The sequence below is a fragment of the Moschus berezovskii genome, chromosome 18, assembly GCF_049115385.1.
Source record: "Moschus berezovskii isolate FMDL1 chromosome 18, NW_MosBer_1.0, whole genome shotgun sequence".
Classification (NCBI taxonomy): Eukaryota; Metazoa; Chordata; class Mammalia; order Artiodactyla; family Moschidae; genus Moschus; species Moschus berezovskii.
The window spans coordinates 5,767,436-5,781,377 of NC_142477.1; the positions used below are offsets into that span (position 1 = coordinate 5,767,436).

The 13,942-nt window shown below is 65.3% G+C and overlaps 1 protein-coding gene across 3 annotated transcripts in view; it reads right to left on the reverse strand.

The window, feature by feature from the left end:
- Positions 1 to 10,168, reverse strand: part of SLC9A3 (solute carrier family 9 member A3) — a 40,465-nt gene extending 30,297 nt beyond the window's left edge. For all 3 annotated transcript variants that reach the window (XM_088827607.1, XM_088827608.1, XM_055422327.2), the window contains exon 1: positions 9,955 to 10,168. In XM_088827607.1, coding sequence (XP_088683733.1) covers positions 9,955 to 10,168 — 214 coding nt within the window. The remainder of the gene's footprint in view (positions 1 to 9,954) is intronic.
- Positions 10,169 to 13,942: the final 3,774 nt, after the last annotated feature.

Below are 13,942 nucleotides of genomic sequence, written 5' to 3' on the forward strand. Positions count from 1 at the left end.
GGGGCGTGGGGGGGCATAAACATAAATAGGACATTCAGTGTCCCTTCGGAGGAAACTGCACCGCCGACCCCAGACAGCACTGGCTTCAGGAAAACGAACGGTCCCGCAGGGGCCAGAACAGCGCGCGTGCTGCCCCACGGCCACCTTCTGTGTCCCCAGGCGCGTGGGCTGAAGTCTGTGCCGTGGGACTCCTGGGAATAGGGGTACTCTGCTCTGCAGGACTGGGGCCAGAGGGTTTCCAGGGGAGATGGTCCCCTGAGGCCCAGACCAGCATCCACGCCTGATGCCTGACCCTGGACTTCCCTGCCTGGACACGAGGCCGGAGGCTGTGGCCCCCGCCCCGCACACACCTCAGGGGCCACGACGGGAGGGAGGCCGGAGTGCGGACCAGGGCGCGGCCGTGGGCCGAGGACCTTGCTCCCGGATGGCGCATCTCGTTTAACTTTAACTGCCCGCGGTGAGGCCGGGGCCGTGCGGATGTGGCTAAGAACAGCCAACCCTGGCCCTGCGGCTCCCGGAGGCGGGCGGGGGCAGTGATGCGAGGGGTCCCATGCACCCCGGGCAGCCAGCCCTCGGCCGCGGGCATCTTGGCGGTGGGCGCAGGGCCAGGCCCCTCCAGGGACAGAGCGCGCTGCCCGCCCGCCCCCGCCAGCGGGCCCGCCTCCCTCTGCGCGGGGAGATGCTCGCTGGGCTCCGAGGCGTCACATTCGCCTCCCGAGAGGTTCTGCGCGTTGGCACCGAAAGGGGCCCCGGTGAAAAAGAGGTCCCCGTGGAAAGCCTCGGGGTGCCTCTCACAGCCAGTCCCTGGGTGCCCTCTGGGGCGCTGCAGAGACCCGTGCAGGCGTCCCCACCCCCTGCACCGGCTGGACGCGGCAATGGGGGAGGCGGGGGAGACATTGGGAAGAGGGTCCCAGAGCTCCAGGGTGGGAGACCAGGACTTAAACCCGCTCCCCTAGTCTGCTAAGAGAGCTGGGCCTTGTCCCTGGGCGGCTACCATGCGCGCCCACCCTGCACCCTCCCCTGCGCCCTGCGGGAGCGACCCAGGGAAGGCAGAGGGGTGCTGGGCCGGGAAGGCCTCTGGCCCCCAAGCGCAGGCTGGACTCGGAGCTGAGAGCGCCCGACCTGCAAAGCGTTCTTGGTTCCGTTGAGTTAATGAGTAAAAGATTTCCACAAGGGGAGCCACATTCTCCATCCCAGGGCCTGACGGGAAAAACTGCCCTCCTTTTCCAGCTCATCCTCTGGAGGTAGGGTGGGGGGGGCGCTGGGGGACTGCTGGACGTGGGGTGTGTCCACAGGCCCCACCTCACACACTCACTGACTGTATTTTAAATGGCAGTCAGCTGACCCCTCCCCCAAGTCCTAGCAACACCATGCCGGAGACCCCAGCACCGAGAGGGTCACTAGCAGTTGGGGCTGACGCGGGTCACACAGAGGTCACTCCTCACCCGGCTGGCTCCATGCAACACGCTCTCCAGCCACAGACTCAGTGGGTGAAAGCCAGTGCCCTTATGGGGCCGCTAAATCGTCCCCATCCCCACCAGGGTGGCCTGGAGCTGCAGGGACAGGTGTGGGGGCAGGAGTGCCCGCCCCCTTACCAGCACTAGAGGGCCCTGGCCCCATCCTGGGCCACCGCGAGGTCCTACCTCCCGTCTGACCTCAGACTCAGGGTCTGGAGTCATTGTGTCTGTTCGGGCATTTTCATTTTCATTCAGCCATTATTTGTGGAACTCTTATTAAGCTGGGCGCCGTACACGGTGACTACGAGTCCACGGAATGTCCACCAGGCACCTTCTGAGCACCTGTTAAGATGCTGGACCTGGCCGTGGCCCCGCCGAGGAGGCTGAAGTTGACAGTGCATATGGGACCGGCTGCCCTGTAGCCCGGGGCAGATGCGTCATGGCCTCAGACTGCCTTCAGCTTCTGAGAAGCTGGTGAGACCCCTGGTTCTCAGGCCAGTCCCAACACACCACATCAGAGCTTCTGGGGTGAAGAGGGGGCAGCAAATTGCCCACAGCAAGGCCTTTTGCCGGTCACAAGGCCTCTTACCTGCAGTGACAGCCCAGGAGGAGCCAAGCGTGGGGGGCCCTGGGGAGCCTCAAGTCCTGTGAGGCTGAAGGCAGCCTCCAGGAGCTCAGCCCAGCCGTGACTGCTCAAGACAGTGCCCACTGCCCATCCCGAAGCCCCGCAAGCCTGGAGCCCCACGAGCCTGGGCCTGGCCCCAGTCTCACCCCGGAAGCTCTGATGTGAGTTTTTGGAACTGGCCTGAGAACCAGGGGTCTCACCAGCTTCCCAGAAACTGAAAACAGTCTGAGGCCATGACACATCCACCTGGGGCTACAGGGCGGCCGGTCCCGTCTGAACTGTCAAGGAAGGAGTGGGAGGACGGCTTTGCCACCTTGGGGTATGGAAGGGTCGGCAGGCACACTTGACGTCCCCGGGCTCAGTCCGCTTGGCTCCCGAGTCCCTGAGGGTGTGGCCGGGGTAGGACAGGGCCTCCCGGGGGCCTCTGTCCAAACTGGCCTCTGCAAAGCAGAGTGACAGCAGGGCTGACTCTGTGCAGGGCCCTGCAGCGCCCCCAGGCAAGGCCTTGTGTCCCCACTCTCTGGCTACAGGAGGCAGCCTTCAATCCGCCTCCGTGACCTTCCCTGAGTTCTAAGGGGCAGATTCAAGCAGTTGTTCATTAGGGAAGAGAGGGGGTAGAGGCCAGGGAGGAACAATCAAGAGCAGCCTTGGGGCAAGGTCCTGTTTTCCCATCAAGGGACACACGCGGTGTCTCTGAGCCATTCTGCAGATACGGAAACCCCTCCAGGTGGAAGCATTAATGATTAACGATATGCCGCCCACAAGCTTGCAGACCCCAGACCAGTCGGACCTGAAGGCTGAGCTCACCACCCACCCGTCAGAAGAGTGTCCATGAGCTGACCACGCCCTCTGAGCGATGAGTGAGCGTTGACTGTGGAGCTTGTTGCTGTCCTCCCCAGTGGGGACACACAGCTTTGGGGGCAGGAGCCCACGGTGGACCCCTTTGCCTGGCGAAGCGGTAAAGCTCTCCTTTTCTACTTTACCCCAGACTCTGAGATTCGACTGGGCTCCGGGGCCGGGAAAAGCCAAGTCTTCGACATCAGCTCTGGGGTCCTGCCCTTGGAAGGGGTGTCTGGTGACTACTCCAGCTGGAAAGGCCTCTGTGAGCCCAGTACACAACTCTCGGGGGCCAAACCTCCTTCCCCCGCCTCCCCCACACCAACAGCCTCCTCGCAGCAGCCCTCCCTGGGGGCCAGCTTTTCCTGCTGGGGGAGGTGCTTCGTGTCCAAGCCAGCGCTCCTGACTGTGTCGGGGTGTGTGCGTGCAGGCTAAGTCGCTTCAGTCGTGTCCGACTCTTTACAGCCCCACGGACTGTAGCCCGCCAGGCTCCCCTGTCCACGGGATTCTCCAGGCAAGAATACTGGAGTGGGTATCTATCCCCTCCTCCAGGGGACCTTCCCCACCCAGGGATTGAACCCGTGTCTCCTGTGACTCCTGCATGGCAGGTGGATTATTTTCCGCTGAGTCACGGGGTCTGGGGGTGAAAGCAACGCAAACACGCACCACACCCCGAGCCAGTCTCACATTCCCCTCGCAGACAGTGGCAGAGAGAGCTGGGACCCAGAGGCTCATGAGGGGACCTCAGGTCCCCAGGTCCATGGCCACATGGACGCTAGATCTGAGTTGGTGCCACGGGTGAAACCCTCACCCCACGGGCATGAGCACACGGCCCGGGGTGGCCCTGTCCAGCCGGCACCACGCCTGCTCCACGCGAGGGCCATGTTCTAGGAGAGTGGCTGCGGAGGCTGAGGCCCATGTCCACTCCGCCCCAATGTCCAGGCTCGCTAAATCTGAGAAGGAGCAGGGCCCCGTGAGGTGGTGGCCCCTCAGCCTTGGCCTCGTCCTGAAAGCTGCTGGAGACAGACGTTTCCAGCTTCCACATCCTGCCTCTCTTTCCCGGCTGAAAGCTCACAACTGGCTGGACTTCGGCAGGGTATCTCTGCAGGTGGCTAGCTCCCTGGCGCTTCCTGACTTACCCAGCAAGAAAGGGAGCCTGCCCTGCCCTCCTCCGCGAGCTCACACCCGGCCCCCCATGCCCAGGCCACGTCTGCGCCTGAAGTGCAGAGTCGGACTGGTGGCCTGGCCCACCAGGCTCAAGGCTGCCCCGAGTCCACACCCCCAGCCTGTCCCCTTTCCTGCTGTCCAGCCCTGACCCCCTGCAGGGGGGTCCCCAGGCCCCGACGGCCTCCCTGCCCAGCAACGCCCGGTTCCCTGGCTAGTGTCTTCGCCCGAACCACCTTCCCCAGCCCCGCTTGCTTTGCCAGCCCCACCCTTTGAGGCCCGTCTCAACTGCCCCCAGACGGGAAGCCTGCACCCTGGCCACCACCTGACCCCTCAGCCTGGACTCTGACCCCCTGTGTCCAGCAAGCCCCGGGGCCTCTCCATTCTTTCTAGAATGGCGCATAAACACTTGGCTTGCGGGTGTGGACTTGAGACACAGCAATTCTAAGGACAGACCCCACGACACTGAGGTGCCACCAGGGGCCTCAGCCCTGGCCCCACAGGCTGGTCATGCTGGCAGAAGTGAGATGACACCTCACCCCGCCCCAGGGCACAAGGGGCCTGGAGGCCAGAACGGGCCCCCACACAGCCACCTCAGGGCCTTTGCAAGATCTGGGGGCCACCCGAGGGCCACCTGGACCCTGGAGCCACCTGAGGGCCATCTGGACCCTGGCAACACCCACCAGCCACGGGCTCTCTCCTGCCCTGGCCACCGCCTGCCTGCCTGCCCGTCCTGCTCTTGCCGGCACGTTATGCCCTGTGTCCCATGGCTGACCTCACCGGCCCCAGGGACTGACACACCCTGAGGGAGGTCTGGTCTGTTTTATCGGAAGCCGTGGCGCTACCAGGCACGTGGCAGCATTAATGCTGGCAAAATGAATGTTAAACAAGCGCCAGGAGCTGCGGCTGCGAAGGATCCCACATGGCGGCCTCAGTAACAAATGTTCAGGCCCAGAGGTTGTTGCTGCGCATGGACCCTGGGCCAGGCTTCTCATGGGGGTGTGTGAACTGGCCGTGCAGATGCTGTGGCCTGCGCGTCTGAACCTGTGGGTCTACTCTGTCCATTCTTGTGCCAGAAGGCAGGGCTGGGTGTGAATGCACAGAATTTCAGCTCGTGGGGGAGCTGCTGTGGGCCAGGCCTCGGGGGTGAGCTGCCCCACCGCAGAACCTCAGAACCCTACCACGCCCACGGGACTCTGAGCAGGTCCAGCCTCGCGAGCACGTGGCGTGCTTGCCTGATGCGCCCCTCAGGGGAGACTGTGTGATAATTCGGTTAAGAATTTGACTGAGGAGCTTCGGGAGCCTCTTGCTGGGCTGGCACCTGGAGGATTTGCAGTGTCCATCCCTTCACTGTCCGGCGCTGTCCGGCCAAGCACACGCGTCTGCGCGCAGACCTGCAGGAGCAGGGCCGGGGCGGGCCAGCCTCTAGGCCTGGGGCTCTGCGCCGCCTTTGTGGGGCTGCCCTGCCTCAGTCAGAAGGCCTGGGTGCTGAGGGGTGACCTGAGGGCCCGTCTGATGGGTTCTGCAGGCAGGGCTGTGGGGGGAGAGCCGCCTTTGCAGGCCCCTGGGTTCCCCTGGCACCCCTCTAACCCCCGCCCAGGACACATGGAGGAGACAGACTTCCCAGCACAAGAGGGGGTGAAGCAGAGACAGGAGACCATGGTGGGGTCAGCACGGGGGCTGGATGGAGTGCGTGCAGGTGTGCAGCCGCCCTGGCGAAGCAGGTCTCCCGAGCGCCCAGGCCGCCCCCGGAGCTTCCTGGTGTGGGGCCGGGGCCCCCAGCTGAGCCCCCCTCAGCCCAGGGAGGACCCCACAGCCTGGGCCCCAGTGTGGGGAGGTCATTCCCCAGGCCCGGCAGGGGCAGAGACGGAGGAGCCCCTTCCCTGAGGGATGGCAGGGTGGGCGGAGGAGGGCCCGGGGGACCCCGCCTGCTCCACGCTCCCGCTGAAGGGTGTTGGGACGCTGGGCAGATGACGCAGGGTCTGGTCGGGCACGGGGCCAGGAGGACCCAGCAGAGGGGTCGGCGAGCCCGGGCCCCTGTCTAAGAGCCCCGTGTGGTTCTCTCAGATGCCCTGTGGGAAGTTGCCAGACAGACGGCTCCCCAGGGCGTCCCATCTGCCAAGCAGGCAGGACCGGGATGTCAGCGCCTCCCAACCTTTGCCCCTCGTCCCTGGGACGCTCCAGAGAGACACCTTAGCTCCAAATGCCAATTGCTTTACAGCCACAGTAATTCTCCTGCAGGCGGTTCCTGAGAAGGGAGACTTTACACCTTCAGCATAGGAACGCAGCTCCTGTGGAGACTCCAGGGAGTGGCCCTGGTCCCAGGCCTTGGCCAACAGGCCTTGATCCATCTGTCCTGCCAGACTGGGGTCCACTAGGGCCCACGGGGTCGTCTACACCGGGGAGTGCCCACCAAGCCGTCCTGTGGCTCACCCGGCCTTTCCTGGTCACCCCCGCCTCCAGATGCTCTCACAGACCCCCTCAGGGGTGCGAGGGAAATTCAGTGGGAGCCACAGGAGGAGGGTGCTCCCACCAGGAAGAGGGACGGGGCTGGACACGGCAGTGGGGGTGCTGATAGGACCGGGGCCCTCAGCTGTGAGAGCAGAGTCCTCACTGCTGCACCACCGGGGAATTCCCACAGGCGTCTGGTTTCAACTCCAGGAGATCAGCACTGTCCGCCACTCCCCACAGCCAGGAGCACGCCTCGGCGCCCGGAGCCCACGCCAGCGCCCGGGGCTGCACTCGAGAGAAACCACTAACGCGGCAGCTGGTCAGCACAGAGGCCCTGGGTGTCCCAGCGTGGGGGTCTGTGCCCCCTCCCCCGGCGAGGGCTGGGGCTGGACCGCAGTAGTGCTGACCCGATGAGAAGCAGTGGTGACAGTGCTTTGCAAGTGACAGGGGCCGGGGCCCGGGGAGCAGAGTCTGGACGGATGAGCAGCTGTAACCCCAAGGCTGGGAGAGGGGCTCGCATCTCCAGGGGCCGGGCTGCTGCAGCCTCTGAGGCCCAGGTCTGGGTGGGGCGGGGGTGTGTGCGAAGAGAGTCACACCCAAGGCCCAAGGCCCTCAGCTACTCCTCAGGGTGCCCGGGGGACCCTTCTGATTAGGAAAGACGCCCCTGCGCCCCCTGCAGAGTCCCCTCCTCCCAGACTGGGTGAAGCGGGAGGAGGCGACTGAACACTGACCCCTTGCAAACCCAGGGGCCACGTGGGCAGGGCAAAGGTCTCTGAGGACCACCGTGGCTGGGGCCTCCGCCCCCAGCCCCCCACCCAAGTTGCCTCCTCTGAAGCCAGGAGGGCACACGGGCATCCATCTTGCCTGGAGTGTTTCTACTGGGGTCAGGGCGGGGGGTGGCTCAGGGGCCGCCCTGAGAGAGGTGGGGGTTGGGGGAGAGAGGTGGTGAATCCCCACCTGCCCCTGTGGCTCCTGGCTCAGGAGGAGAAATCACACCTCCCAGCAGCTCTGGCCAAAAGTCAGCACTGCCCTCACCCCCCAGCCCCCCGCCCTGCGAACGCCGCATCCAGTGGGGAGAGCAGGGGCGGGGTGTCCTGCCCTCGGCCCCGCTGCGGCCTCAAGGAACACCTACTGCTCGGCCTGCCCCACTGTAGGCCCTGGTTCCGGAAGCTGCCCAGATACCCCACCCTGGGCAGACCCCCACCCAGTGTGGCCCCAGCTAGGCCGATGTGGGCCCACGGAGTGCTGGCCCCCAGGGGAGGCAAAGGAGACAGAACAGGAAGAGGAAGAAGGGACCCAGCCTGCTCCAAGGCCCCAGTGGGTCCTGCTCGGCGGCTGCAGACTCAAGACCCCCGGGGAGCATGTCACCCACCCAGGGCCCTGGGCTGGCCGAGAAGGAGGACTTGCCCCCAGCAGGGGCCCCAGCACATGGGTACTTGGAGGTGGCTGGGTGAGGGTGGGGAGGCCTGGGGGGCCGCGGGGGGAGGGGACCAGCTGAGGGGCCAGGAGGGGCCAGAGTTGGGTGGGGAGCTCCGGACGCGGGGCTCACAGGATGCCCAGGCTGAGCCACCGGGCGGGCCCTGGGGACTCGCAGGAGTCAGTGCAGCAGGTCCTGGAGGATGGGGCGAGGCTGGGAGGGGCCTGGGCACGGCGGAGGTGGGGGCACGGGCCCGGCTTGCATTCTACAATGAGAAAGCAGGGAGGGGGCCCCAGCGCCTCCACAGAGGAGCCACCAAATGCAGGGCAGCACGGGGGCCCAGGGCGGAGGGCAGCCCCTCAGGTCTCTCTGGGGTCCCCCTCAGTTTCCTTGGCGTGCCCACCCAAGCCTCCCCCAACATCTGCCTCGCCCCCGCCCCAACCAGCAGTTCCCCTCATGTGGAGCTGTTGAAGGGCGAGGGGTGGGGCAGGGAGACCCCCCTCAAGACTCAAGATGGAGCAGGCTGGAGCAGGCAGCACCCCCCAGAGAAGGTCCCCGGGGAGGAGTGCCCGGGAGATGGGGGGTAGGCTCTTCCTGGAGAGTAACCCCGGCCCTCGACATCCACGCCCTGCGTCTGAACCTGGGCTGGACTCGCACAGAAAGTTTTGTGCAATTTGCTCCCAGGGGAGACTCAGGTCAGCGTGCTCCTAGAGCCCCCGGGGAGACCGAACCTGCCCAGCAAGTGACCGGTGTTGGCAGGTCCCCCGAGGCGGAGACATCAAAGGCAGACACGGCATGTGAGACCATGTCCCCCTGCTCACATTTCACTTCTGAGATCAGGAACTCCCACAAAAAGCCAGCAAGTGGAGGGCACTTCGGGCCGGGGGGCATGGCCAGGGAACTGAACAGACATCAGAGTGGTAAGGAAGAGACCAGAGAGCTTGAAGAAATAGAAAGACGTGACGGACTTAAAAGGGAGCTGGTTGGCAGAGCGGACACACGCAGGCGGGGCTGAAGCAGAAGCAATCTGTAACCAGCCGCCACCAGGAACCCCCCAAGCCAGGTCCAGAGTCCTCGGACAGACTCTCCCCAGAGCCGGCCCCTCCCATCCTGCTGAGGAGGCCGCGCCCCCCAGTCCCCCCATTCCGAAACCACTGCTGACCCGCCCCAGTCTCGGCTGTTCTGTGAGTGTGTGGGGGTGTCCTCAGACCCCCCACCGACAGAGTTTCCCCCGCTCCACTTGCTAAGACACACACACCATCAAATGTCCACCACCCCGGAAGACCCTCCCTGGTGTGGAAACTTTGGTCCTCAGCTGCTCCTGAGAAAGCTGACCTTCCTGTCACCTTGCCTGGAGTTTCCTGCAATTCCCACTTTGCCGGCTCAGTGGAGCAAGTCAAGAGAAGAGCGATCTTTCAGACCAGGATTTTTAATAGAGAAACACTGTCAATGGAAAACCGGCTCCTATAAATAGGATTTCACTGCGCTTCATGTTGAGTGGCACCGTTTTTCCTTCTGCACTGGGGACGGAGTGCTCCAGCGCTGGAAGGCAAGGACAGCCCCTCTGTCCTGGACTAACGACCCGGACAAGCCCAACACACAGAAAAGCTGGCTGCCGGCGCCGCAGCGAGGAGCAGCCCTGGACGTCTGCGGCAGAAGGAGCCGGGACGGCGGAGACCGGGGAGCAGGGCCGGGAGGAGGCTGCGCCCTCCCGGCCAGGACCAGGTTACCGTCGGCCACGCGCACCGCGCTCCGGGTCCGGCCAGGCTCGCCGGTCTCCCTGGGCTACCAGGGTCCCGGGACTGGCCGCTGCGGTCCCCGACCTGACCTCCCGGAAGCCGGCTGAGACGCACCCCTTCCACAGGGAAGACCGCGGAGCCGGCGGAGCCGGCGGAGCCGGGGAAGAAGGTGGTGCGGGCGGCCGGCTGTTCCCTGGGGGCGCAGGAAGGGGCCTGCAGAGCCCGCGGCCGGCCGCCGCGCCCGCGGAGCCCGGGGCAGCTTACCGATCTTGGCCAGACTGGCCACGAGGATCCACAGCGCGATGATGTACGGGTCCTGGACGTGGTGCCATTTGAAGGTGACCACCTGGAAGCCCTGGGTCTCCCCGTGCGCGCCGCCCGGCTCCTCCACTCCCCGCGCTCGCGGCAGCTCGCCCAGCGCCAGCAGCAGCGCCAGCAGGAGCCCCCACCTGGGGCCCGGAGCCCAGCTTCCCGACATCGCTGCGGTCGCTCAGCGCCTTGTCCGGATGCTCATGACGCGGGAGCCCTGGTGCGCTCGGCGGGACGCTCGCAGGACTCTCGTTGGGCTGCGCGGAGCCGAGCGCGCTCTGGGCACAGGCTGCTGTCCGGATCCCCGCCCGCCGGGTGGCCTTTAATCCGGCGGCCCCCTCCCGCCCCGGGGCGGAGCCTTCCCGCCCGCCCCGCGCACACGCGAGCGCAGACCCAGCCGCGACTCCCCGCCAGCCCGCCAGCCGCCGGCGCACACCCACCCGGCCCGGCCGGCCCCCGGCTCCGGCTCCCCACCCGCGCGCCCCCGGCCCCTCACCCGCCGCCCGTCCTCGCCCCGCGCGCTCTTCCTCCCGCCCTCCTGGGACCCGGGCGGAGGGCGCAGCTTCGCTGGCCGCCTCGTCTGCGGGGAGGGCAGCGAGGAAGGGGCTGGGGACCGGGGCCAGGATCCCCGCGGCGGGGTCGGGGCGCGGTGCTTGGGGCGGCCCTTGACCGGCCTCCAGAGGTGCCCGGGCCGCTGTGGGCACCACTGCAGGTACTCCTTAGCCCTCCAGGCCGGGCGAGGGGCCCTCCGGAGCCCTGTGGCAGCCTGCCGGGTAGCAGGGGCAGGCCTCCAGCCACCTGCTGTGTGTCCACCTGGAACCTGTGTTTCCTGATGGGAGTCCCTGGGTGACAAACCGCGGCCTCCCCCCAGAGCCTTGGGTGGGTGGAACCAAGCCCCTCTGCCCTCCCCACCTGGGGCTCCCCTCCTCCTTTCTTGAGGGCCCTCCATCTGACCTGGGAGCTCCATGCTGCCCCCCGCCCGACCCCTGTACCTCCAGTGGGGGAACTCTGGGGCCCTTTCTCCCCCAGGGCTTGGCCTGCTCCACCACCAGGCCTCAGCCCCGGCCGGCCTCTGCTGCCAGCTGGACAGCCCACCTTGCCCAGGGAGAGGCACACGCTGGCCCCCATCCCCCAGAGCCCACCACAGCTCCTCTGCCAGCGGTTCCCCCCAGACTCAGAGGCAGGCGCCCACCTCCAGGCCCCCAGCCTCCAGTCCCCCAGCCTCCAATCCCCTAGGCTCCAATCCCCCAGCCTCAGCTCCCCAGCCTCCAATCCCCTGGCCTCCAGGCCCCTGGCCTCTAGTCCCCCCAGCCTCCAGGCCTCCGGGCCCCTGGCCTCTGGTCCTTCAGCTCCAGGTCCCCCTGGCCTCCAGGCCCCCAGCCTCCAAGCCCCCAGCGTACCGTACGCAGCACCTTCAGAAATCCCCAAAGCCTGCCCTCTGCTCAGCACCTGTGGCCAGTCCACAGTGGCTCAGAACCCTGCACCTCCCTCAGCAGCCCGTCTGCTCCTGTGGGCCCACCTCTGAGAGGACAGGCCCCGGCCCCTCCCTGAGCTCCTCAGCACCTGCCCTGGGGACCCCCGTCAGCCTCCCCTCCACTTCCTGAGGTGCCTGCTCTCGTGTCACTTTCTCCTCCTGCTGCTGCTAATCTCAGCTCACAGGGGTGACTCAGGTCTCCCCTCCTCCAGGCTCCGGGCAGGTTTGCCATACCCATGGGAACGTCTTTCCATGAGTGAAGGGCTCCACAAAGGCCCTGAAACTGCCTGACACACAGAGCCCCCGGAGATGCTGGTTGGACGCAGGAACAGACGGGTGGGTGGATGCGTGGGTGCGGAGGTGGGTGGGGGCGTCTTTTAATACCTGAGTCTGTGTCAGGGTCCCAGGAGACTTGAACAGTGTGACTATCCCTTGGGTCTTCTCCTGTTTCTTGCTGGTGGGAAGTGGCCACCAGTGGTGTGGTGGAGAGAAAGCAAGTTCAAATTCTGCTCCACGGGTGAGCTTGCCGAGTGGCTAAGCTCTGAGTGGCGGGTGAAGCTGGCTGGCTCTTTGGGAAGATGCTGCCAAAGGCCTCAGTGCTCCCTGGGTGTCCCTCTGCCTTGAGGTAGCCTGGGGGTCCTGGCAGGGGGAGGAAGGCCAGCCTCAAAGGTTGCTGTGAGTGCAGGGTCAGGGCGGCACCCAGCAGCAGGAACACGGCCCAAGCACTGGGCTGTGGCGGCTCAGCCATATCCGTGTGTCTGTCCCCAGCTCCACCCTCAGCCTCCTGTCCCAGAGACAGCCACCAGCTGTCGGTACCTACAGCTCGGGGTACTTACAGCCCAGTCCACGCCATCCCTTTCTTAGGGCTCCGGGCGAAGCCTTCAGGAAGAGTGGCCTCTGCGTGTTCCCGTCACACAAGACTCTCCCATCCCTGCTGGGACAATGTGTGCCCTGCGTGTCCTGTCAGTCCCTGGGGTTTGATCCCCCATCCTAAGAACTCATGGCATTCCTCCTGAGAGGGGCTGCTCTGAGACCCACGGAGCTGTTCAAAGGGCAGAAGAGCAGAGTGTTACTGTGTGGGCTCACGGATTCTGCAGTGCCATCGTTGGCCGTGGCCAAGGTGCTGCAGAGGTGACCACAGGCTGCCAGGGACAGAGGAAGGGAAGCGAGCCCCTGTAGCAGTGGGTGAGCCCTGGGGCACCTCGTGTGGCGGGCAGCGCTCGGGTGAGGAATCTGGCTGCATGGCTGCGTTTGTGGGCATCTGCAGGATGCCTGCGTCTCCAGAGTGGATGGTCTGAGAACCGGGCCAGCCTCCCCAGCGAGCCTGGGCAGCATCACGGAGTAGGGTGTGCACCGTCCCCTCCTGACCCCTCCCGGCCCCGCGCCCAGCCGCTGGCCCCTCCCCTTGACCACTTCTCCAGTGTCACCCCCTGGACTGTGGCTGTGGGGGTTGCGCAGCCTCTAGCCGGGTGTGTGGTTTTAGGCAGGGCTGCAGCCTGCCAGTCCCAGGCTGCCATCCACAGAGGGACAAGTGGCGAGACCACGTGAATTGGAGGGGCGTCTTGAGAAGTGTCCTCAGGACCTGATGACTGCCCTGCTCACAGCGGCCTTCAGACAGCCGTGAGCCGCCCCCTGCCACCTCCCCTCTGTCCCCCTGGCCTGGGTCACCAGGGGGTCTGCCTGCAGACGTGTGGCCTCAGAATGAAGCGCCCAGATGGGATGGGGTAATCATCAGAAACCTGTTTTCTCGCAGAATTGGAGTCTGGGAGTCCAAGGTCAAGCCCGACGGGGCTCAGTTCTAGTGACGAGTCCCCGCGTGGCCTGTCCTCAGAGCAGGCTGGAGTGGAGGAGGGCTCTTCCCTCCTCTTCCTATAAGGCGCTGATCCCACTGGATCAGGACCCCACTCTATAACCTCACGTCACCATGACTGCCTCCTGACGACCCCTCACGGAGTGTCATCACAGCAGACGGCCGGGGCTTCAGCACAGGAATTTGAAGGGGAGGGCGCAGTTCAGTCCATGACACCCAAGGCAGAGCCACAACCACACAACATGACCTAAAATACAAAAGCAACGCAAGGAACCAGTCCAAACCCTGAATGCTGAAAGTAAGAAAATCAAGATGAAAACATCACGTCTAGTCCATCGTGTACCTGTGGTTATGAATTTTGTCCACGGGATTGGTGAGAAGCACCTTGTGAAAGAAGAAGCAGTGGCTTGCCACTTTTGCTGACAACGTGCAGGGATGAGAGTCCTGCTCTGATGTGACTGTAAGATGTGGGAGGGAGGCTTCCCTGGGGGTCCAGGGCTTAAGAATCCGCCTGCCAATGCAGGGGACACAGGTTCGACCCCTGGTCTGGAAGATCCCACATACCTAAGCCCGTGTATCACAGCTCCTGACGCCCGTGTGCCCTAGAGCCTTGCTCCAAACAAGAGACACCACCGACACTAGCATTGCCCCTGCTCGCT